Source organism: Myotis nattereri, assembly GCF_964212035.1.
Source record: "Myotis nattereri genome assembly, chromosome: 1".
In the NCBI taxonomy this organism is placed as follows: Eukaryota; Metazoa; Chordata; class Mammalia; order Chiroptera; family Vespertilionidae; genus Myotis; species Myotis nattereri.
Window position 1 is genome coordinate 215,555,068 of NC_138075.1, and position 9,178 is coordinate 215,564,245.

The 9,178-nt window shown below is 49.5% G+C and overlaps 1 protein-coding gene across 1 annotated transcript; it reads left to right on the top strand.

Moving 5' to 3' along the window:
- Positions 1-1,283: 1,283 nt before the first annotated feature.
- Positions 1,284-8,799, top strand: CCKAR (cholecystokinin A receptor; the record flags this gene model as incomplete). Its single annotated transcript, XM_081100213.1, has 5 exons — positions 1,284-1,395; positions 2,101-2,352; positions 5,071-5,332; positions 7,049-7,176; positions 8,273-8,799. 5 exons carry the CDS (start codon positions 1,284-1,286, stop codon positions 8,797-8,799), a joined length of 1,281 nt encoding a protein of 426 aa, XP_080956339.1.
- Between the last annotated feature and the right edge of the window lie 379 nt (positions 8,800-9,178).

Sequence of the window (9,178 nt, forward strand, 5' to 3'; positions counted from 1 at the left end):
GGTCTAAACTGAGGGGCCCTCTGCGTGATGGGCATTAAGGGGCTTTCAAAACCACAGAGCTTCATAGAAAACCCAGACCTCCCAGTCCATCCCCCTCTCTAATTCCCCTCCCCCGTGTGACCCTCAATCACTCCTGCTTCCATCCCTTCCTCAAACAAGCCAAGCTCCTTCCCACCTCAGGGCCTTTGCACTTACTGTTCCTCCTGCCTCATTGCTTTCTCCAGGTCTTCACCAGCTTCCCACTCCTTGTCACCGAGTCTCAGATCCTGGTTCTCTCCTCCAGGATCTTTCCGGACCACTCCATCTCCATTAGCACCCTCAGTCCATTCCTCTCCACCACGTCTTCCTGCCTTACTTCCCTTGTGGTGCCTAACGCGACCTGACATAATCTTGTTCATATTTGCTTATGGGCCTAGAAAAGTGCCTGGAGAATGGTGACTCTCAACAAATATGTGCTGAGTGGATGAACCAATACATACATGAATAAAAGAATGAGAAATCTTGCAAAAAATTTTTTATAATACGGTTCCAGGAACCTCTATTCAAAACTACCCTCTCCTTTCGGTTAACAAGGGCAGAGAGCACAGAAATAACACTGTGGTTGGTAACAACCAGCCGGCAGTTATATGCACACACATGGCTGGGCATGGTTCCAAAGCTAAAAAGGCACTAATTGCTTTTCTATAAGGAGGCAGAAGCACAGCCCCTCCGTGTCCTTTAGTCCTGATGGTCTGCATTATCATATCTGTTACCGTGTTAATGGTTCCTGTCTCACACAGCCAGTTTGGGCCTCGCTCTGCCTATGTCTGGGATGGTGGGCAGGTTCCTATGCAGAGACCAGAGGGACTGGGGGAGTGTGTGTATGTGCGCTCGTGGCCGTGTGTGTGTGTGTGTGTGTGTGTGTGTGTGTGTGTGTCCACGTGTGTGTGCATGTGTGTGTAAAAGCAGCGACACTTTGGGAAGGGTTAACTCCCGGCCAGGCTATGCTCAGGGCCCCAGGGCTGGCCCAGGAGCGGGAGGGGTGGGCCTGGAAGGTGGAGCGGGCTTGGCTTGCATTGGCTGCCTTTTCCAAGACAGGAGTGCAAATGCTTGGCCAGCTGGCCTGAGCGTAGTGAACTCAAGTCTCCTGGAGGAATGGCTGGAAAAGCCCACACCTGGAGGACCCTCCCTCCCTGCCCCTCCACGGCAGGTCGCATCTGGGAGACGCTCGGGTCCTCAGAGGCTTGAGTGACAGTGAGCAATTCACCGGCTCGCCAGCACTGGGTGGAGAGCAGCAGGCAAGGATGGATGCGATCGACAGCTTCCTGGTGAATGGGAGCAACATCACTGTGCCCTGCGAACTAGGCATCGATAATGAGACGCTTTTCTGCTTGGATCGGCCCCGTCCGTCCAAAGGTAGGCGGCAGAGACTCTCCTTTTAATTCAGAAAACTCGAACGGAGAGGGAGAGATCAGCAAAAGGCGAGGCTGGCAGAGAGAGCAGGACCACGTCTCCCTGAGGCAGGGCTGGGAAAAGTCGTCTGGGCAGAAGTTTGGCTAAGAGATCAGAAAGCAGAACAGAGTCAGATATTCTCTGTTGCCCTCAGTCAGGAGAGTGGGATTAACGGCCAGGACTTGGGGGAACAAAAGCAGTGGGAGGAGGCGCTGAAGGCAGTGCCAGCGAGCCAGTGTAGACGCTCCAACTTACCAGCGTCACAGAAAAGGTGCTGTCAGGAGCCAGCTGTCCCCTTTTCTTGGGGCAAATCCGGCGTGAAGAAGTGATTAACGCTCAGCGGCTCGGAAAGAAAGCCATCCCTTCTCCCTGGGGAGCTTTGTTCTTAAGAAAAAGTGGTTCTCTGAGTGATCCTTGCACAAACCAACCTTTAGGAAGCAGCAGAATCACTCTGCTCGCCTCCTCCCCCTCCCCACCCCCACCCCCACCCCCCAGGTTGTCTCTGCAGAACATTGTCAGTATGGGGATCCTTGGGTTCAATGATCACACCCCTGTGTGTGGGGGGGGGGGGGGCGGTGGGGATCAGGAGGAAATAAGCATGTGCTGAGGTTTTAACATTCTGCTCTGATCACCTCCATCTCTCCGTCTTGTCCCTGCTCCCCCCTGCAGAGTGGCAGCCGGCTGTGCAGATTCTCTTGTATTCCCTGATATTCCTGCTCAGCGTGCTGGGGAACACCCTGGTCATCACGGTGCTGATTCGGAACAAGAGGATGAGGACCGTCACCAACATCTTCCTGCTGTCCCTGGCCGTCAGCGACCTCATGCTCTGCCTCTTCTGCATGCCTTTCAACCTCATCCCCAACCTGCTCAAGGATTTCATCTTCGGCAGCGCCGTCTGCAAGACCACCGCCTACTTCATGGGTGAGTGGCTGTGGGGGGTCGGGGGGGCCATCTCTGGCGCTCGCCCCTGACCCCCCTGGGCCCCAGAGCTTCCCAAACCCCTGACAGCCTCAGCGGAGGGGCCCTGCTGAGCGTGAAAGACAGAACAGCCGGCTGTGCGGGCTGTGTGCGAGGTCACAGGTGCTGGCTTCAGGGTGGCTCGGGCCTCACCACTCCCCAGAAGTCCCTCCTAAGTGTATGTTTCTGAGGTCATTTTCTTGGAGTGGGATAAGTTGATAAGAAGCCATGGAAGAGGTTCGTTTTGCTTGTTTCTGTTAGAAAAAGAGGTGCAAGCTGCTCGCTCACTTTCTGGAAGCTGTTGATTGTAGCCTGAGCTCTACCCAGCCCCAAGCATGGTTTGGGGTGGCGAGGAGGGGGAGGAGGGTTCTTGCCTTTGCTGCTCTGACTTTGCCAGGGAACAGGGGCTGTGTGAAACCCCGGTCATCACAGCGCTGGGTGCCCTGCTCAGGACTCACTTCCCAGCCGGTTCCCCAGAAAGCACGGCCTCCACATCTAGACGATGAGTTGAATTTGCTCGTGGGGGCTGTGGGGTCACTAAGCCGACCCTGAGATATGCAGCTCCATGCCTGTGCCAATCAAAATGTTGATGAGGAGGAGCAGGATAAAAGTCACAAGAGCTAATATTTTGTAGTTCTTGTTATGCACCTGATGTTATGCTAAGTGCCTTTACTTCCATGATCTCATTGTATAAACCAAACACCCTAAACACAGTTAATTTTCGCTGTCCCCCAGAAGAGGGAGCAGAGGCACAGAGAGGTTAATAATGGGCCCACGGACACACAGGCGGTGAGCCGCAGAGCTGGGATTTGAACCCGGATCAGCAGGCACCCCACAGGTATGAGCACACTGCCCGCCGCTGTGGCTCTCCTGGAGCTGCACAGAGTCATGTCTCTCCGTCCCCTTGTCTGCACAACTGGGTTGTCCCTGGCCTGTTCTGAGCTCTAGTTTGGAGGAAGAGGAGAGGCGGGAAATGGACAGACTTCCATGACCGGAAGCTTTAAAAGCCTGGGTTTCTCCCCCCTGAGGAAGCGGGATCCAGCAGTAAGGAGAGTTTGAGGAATTCCTGGCCTGTGTGGCATAGACCAATGCCCAGGAAAATGCCGTGGGTGTCCAAGTCCTCGAAAATAAAAATAGGCTGCTTTACCCTCAGAGCAATTAAACAATGAAGGAATCATGATAACTAGCATCCCATGGTTCCTTAGGCTTATGATAATATTATTTAAGAATCTTAAGCCAGAATACATAAAAGGAAATCTAAAATTTGCTAAGCGCCACAAAATGGTTAATTTTACGTTATGTGACTTTCGCCTCAATCAATAATGTCTTTAAACATAGCTAAAATGAAAAGCAAGATAATGCTGCAAGTGCTTGCAATAGTGTAATGGTGTTCTGGGACTTGTGATTTCAGTCACTACAAATCTCCCCTTCATTTGAGTTCCCTTCAGTGCTATTGCTGGCAGCCAACAGGCATCCAGCTCCTACGATATGTCGTCAAAAAGGGAGGGTGGGTCTACAGTCGCTGTGGTCCCATCACGCTGAGGAGTTTGGGCTATCCTCTCTACTCCAAATGGCATCGCCTCCTTAGGTCCAGGGAAGCACAGCAAAGCTGGTCTCAGAACATGAGTTTTTATTTCATGGTTATTACAGTTTTCTTTAAGTCTCTAAGAAATACTATGCATATTCTCCCTAGAAAAGGAACATTTTTTTATACATGGTCTCAGAGGAATAATTTATGTCCTCAGGCTAAGAACTTCTGCTCCCAAACTCAGATAAAGTCTTAGGTTTAGTATATCACCGTAAGATATAATCAGAAGAAGTGACAGAATTCATGGGTGAAGAATGAAGGGAACTTTAAGGGGATACAACATTATAATAAAGTAGACGCACACAAAACACCAAAGTTAAGGGAAATTAAGCTTTTTTGACTCTACTTCCATACATCATCTTAAATGAGTTGTTTTGATGTCTTTCTCAATTATGTTACATACTTATTCTACAGAATACAGAAAAACAAAGCATACAAAAAAGCAAGAAGAACAAGAAGGAAGATGCTAGACTTCCATGCAGAGAAACCTGTAGTTACAGGATGGAATTTTTCCTCTTCACCTTTTTTATCATGGGTGGGGTTTATTTTCCACAAACTACATTTTGAAATTTAGAATGTTTCACTCCTATAAATAGTCTGTACTAGAAATTTTCAGAAAGAGTTTTAATGCCCTTAGCTCAGTGACCTTTTGGGGTCACAGTCCTTGAGAATCCGGGTGATCAGGTCAACTTCACTAGGCAAATGGTGCTCAAAATGAGAGCTTTTCTGTGGGTTACTCCAAAGTCTCCTCTATGGCATAGGAACATGTTTCGTTCACCTGGTTATTAATTAATGAGCACAGTCATCCTGAGAAAAAGTGAGGTTGTAATCAAGGTCCGATGTACTTATCTGAGCATTTGGCAATAAGGTGTATTTGCAAATACATTTCTTTACTTGCTTCCTTCGATCGTTTTTGGAACGAAGCTGGGAATAGACCATTTTTCAAAGAAAACATATACATATATGAGATTGCTTTACTCTCGGAGCAATTTCCTTTGATAGCAAACCCATGCAGAGCAGATATGCTTAAGCAAATGTGCAAATAAACGTTGGATTTCAGAGCCGACAAAACCGACCGCTTTGTTCCTCCCCAGGCACGTCTGTGAGTGTATCCACTTTTAATCTGGTCGCCATATCTCTGGAGAGATACGGTGCGATTTGCAAACCCTTGCAGTCCCGGGTCTGGCAGACGAAATCCCACGCTTTGAAGGTGATTGCTGCTACCTGGTGCCTCTCCTTTACCATCATGACTCCGTACCCAGTTTATAGCAACTTGGTGCCTTTTACCAAAAACAACAACCTGACGGCGAACATGTGCCGCTTCTTACTGCCCAGTGACGTGATGCAGCAGTTCTGGTAAGGTTACCAGGTGTCCATTTGTTTGGTACAACTATTGAAGTTTTTATAAAAACTCAGATGTATTGTCCAGAGTGCCTGGGGTGGGGGGCGGGGGGGGGGTCAGTTTCCTGAAAACATTTGGAGAAGAATCATTCTAACCTCTTTCTAGGACAACAGTGATAGCAGACACGCAGTGCTCCGTTTTAAATGCCATGTGTATGTTAATTCGATTGATCCCCTCAAAACCTCGGTACTATTATTGTCCCCATTTTACAGATGAGGAAACTGAGCCGCAGAGAGGTTCAGTAAACTGTTCAGTCCTCAGCCTAGCTGAGCCAGAGCCTCTGTGCTTGTCCACTGTGCAGTGTGTTTCCGGATCGCCTAGAGGGGGTTCAGGCTTGATGATTGGGCGGCTATGATTCTCTAAGAATGAAAGATAGAGTGAGGATGAGTCTTAGACCCCGTGTGGTTTTCTTAGAGCTGCAGGGATGATACTTGTACAGAGCACTTGACTGCAAATAAAAAGGCAAGATTCCAAACCTGTTTCTTTGCTGGGTGACGTGGGACAAGTTTACGTAAGCTCTCTGAGGTAGAAGTTCTTTATCTCTACCAGGGTTTTGTGATACAGATCTTTTTTATCTACCTCATCGGGCGGCTGTCAGATTCCAATAAGAGCATGTGTATAAAACTGTCATTAAATATCTTTCAAAAGGCTACACAAATGCAGTGTATTATGCTTACTTATTCAAAGCATGTTTTACAAGCAGGGAGCTAGACATTTTAAAATGCTCAGAACTGAGATAATCTGCTTTATTTGCCTTCCTTTTTTTTTTTCATTTCAACTCAGTAACACACACACACACACACACACACACACACAAGAATTATGTTGCAAATGAGAGGGACTTGAAAAGAAATCTTATCAAAACATGTCCAATTGAAATGAGAAATGGCTCGGCCACCATGAGCCTCTGACAATTTTATGGCCTCGTCACGTAACCTTACACATGCCAGGCTGCAGTGACTGAGGGGTCAGACTCATAAAAGAGGAGGCCATGACATTCAGGAAGCAAACGTGTTTAGAGAAAGCACAGCTGTGCCCACCAGGCACCCAAGTGGGCACACCCCGTGCCAATGTGCCACCGCCAGCCAGAATGCCATATTTTGCAAAACAAAGTAGGCTTGCCATGATCCCTACCTGTGCTGGTGATTATTCAGTTGTCACAAAGTCAACAGATGGCATAGTGATATGCTTAAGATCACAGGTTCCAGAATCATATGACTTGGGTTCGAGTCCCACCGTTGCCACTAGCTGTGTGACTTGAGACAAGTTATTTAAATCTCAGTTTCCTGTAAAGTAGGCCTTATAATACTCCCTACCTCAAAGATTATGATGGGATTAAATGTAATAATAGCTATAGAAAATGCTTACCTAGTGTGTAACACATTTAATAAGTCCTCAATGAATGTAAGCTCATATGTAGACTTGTCTCAGGCACAAAACATTTCCAATTTAACAAGTCCTTCTTAAGAGACTTTATCAGAAAAAAAGAAAAGGAGCAAATAACTTCTAATGACTGAACCTCCAGGCATGGAATTTCCAAGGCTAAGAAATGCTGGTAATGACTGTGTTTGCCCCGACTAGATTGAATAGAGATGAACCCTATTGATTTCGTCCCATCTGCGTTGGAAATACTGGATTGCCGGTTATTGGATTTCTTTTTATTTCATTAGGCACACGTTCCTGTTGCTCATCCTCTTTCTTATTCCTGGAATCGTGATGATGGTGGCGTATGGATTAATCTCTTTGGAACTTTACCAAGGAATAAAATTTGATGCTAGCCAGAAGAAGTCTGCTCGAGGTAACTGTCTTGCAGCTGTATGTTTATGCCAAAAGATCACACAGCTTGCTTTCTGTAACTTAACTAGACATCCCCATGGTCAGTCTCAAGATGAGCATCTCTGCTTCCTCATCTGAGCAATGGGGAAATCATTCCTCTCCCAAGGGCGCCGAGTGGAATAACAGGAGATAATACACACAGCCCCCAATGGAAAGCCGTGGCCCACATGTCCCAGACTTTCTGTAATGTCGTATTCAAAAGGACCCCCTTCAGCCACTACAGCTCATTGTAACCCCAGTCCTCCAGCCTGTCCCCTCCCTTCACTGTCCCATAGGAGTTGCCACCAAGCCTCACCCTGTCCCCATCCATTACAACCCACTATGCACTGGAATTCACCCCAACACCTTTGCTGTCATAACTTTTCCCCTTGCTCACTCCACCTCTTCGCCTCGCTCTTTCCCTCGTGTGTGACTTGGTCTCTCCGGCCTCTTTGGTTTTCGTTGATTGTTGCTCACTGTCTAGATTCCTCATGTGAAAGCAGTCTGGAGGCTTAGCAAGTGAGCAACAACCTTTCCACCAAGGAGCCCGGGAAAGAAGGACAAGCGTGTGAATATTCATTCTTCAATCATTTTTTAAAATATATTTTTATTGACTCAGAGAGGAAGGGAGAGGGAAAGAGAGAGAGAAACATCAGTGATGAGAGAGATCATTGATAGGCTGTCTCCTGCACGCTCCCCACTGGGGATGGAGCCCACAACCCAGGCATGTGCCCTGACCAGGAATCCAACTGTGACCTCCTGGCTCATAGGTCTATGCTCAACCACTGAGCCATGCCGGCCCTGCCTCTTAGGTTGTTTTTAAGCCTTAGAATCTACCTATATAAAATGCTGTTTTATTTTGTATATTATGGACTAGTATGTCATATATCGCATACGTTGTTGTATTAGTTTTAAGTGGCTTCTCATTGGTAGGAAAAGGTAGTATAGATCAATGCTGGCCCATGTTGCCTGCCCCATCCTTCCGTTCAAGTTTGATTGGCCCCCTTGTTGGAGGGGGTGCTGGGCCGCTGGGCGGCATGGCCCGACCTGAGCAATAAGCGGCGTCCTTGCCCACGCAGAGAGGAAGGCGAGCACCGGCAGCAGCAGCGGCAGGTACGAGGACAGCGACGGCTGCTACCTGCAGAGGCTGCAGCCCCGCCGGCAGCTGGAGCTGCAGCGCCTGTCCGTCGCCAGCGGCCGCGGGGCCAGCCGCATCCGCAGCAGCGGCTCCGCCACCAACCTGCTGGCCAAGAAGCGGGTGATCCGCATGCTCATGGTCATCGTGGCGCTCTTCTTCCTGTGCTGGATGCCCATCTTCAGCGCCAACGCCTGGCGCGCCTACGACCCGGCCTCGGCCGAGCGCCAGCTCTCGGGGACGCCCATCTCCTTCATCCTCCTGCTGTCCTACACGTCCTCCTGCGTCAACCCCATCATCTACTGCTTCATGAACAAGCGCTTCCGGCTGGGCTTCCTGGCCACCTTCCCCTGCTGCCCGCACCCGGGGCCCCCGGGGGCGCGGGGAGAGGCGGGGGAGGAGGAGGGCAGAACCACGGGTGCATCTCTGTCCAGGTACTCCTACAGCCACATGGGGGGCAATGCCCCCTGAGGGCAGAAGGAAGCAGGGGTGCTGAGGGAGGGAGAGGAGAAGAAAGCAGGAGCCAACAGGAGGCAGGCAGTGAGAGAGAAGGGAGGCTCCAGTCCAGGGGGAACTAGCCATGGTTGCTCCTCATCCTGCCTCCTGGTGCTGGGATGGGGCCCTGGCTTGTTTTCTTGAGTTCAAGGCAGGACATTTTCCCTAACATCCCCAGGAGGAAACCTCAGCAGGCGGGGCACTGAGTCCAGCAGGGTTCATGCTGCCAATGTAATTGCCAGCCTGCACCTGCGGGGGGAGGGGGCCTCCTGAGCTTTAGAAGATTCTAGGCTATCGAAGGTGGGCTCTCACTCATGTGACACACTTCTAGCCTCTGCTGATGAGTTGGGGTGGC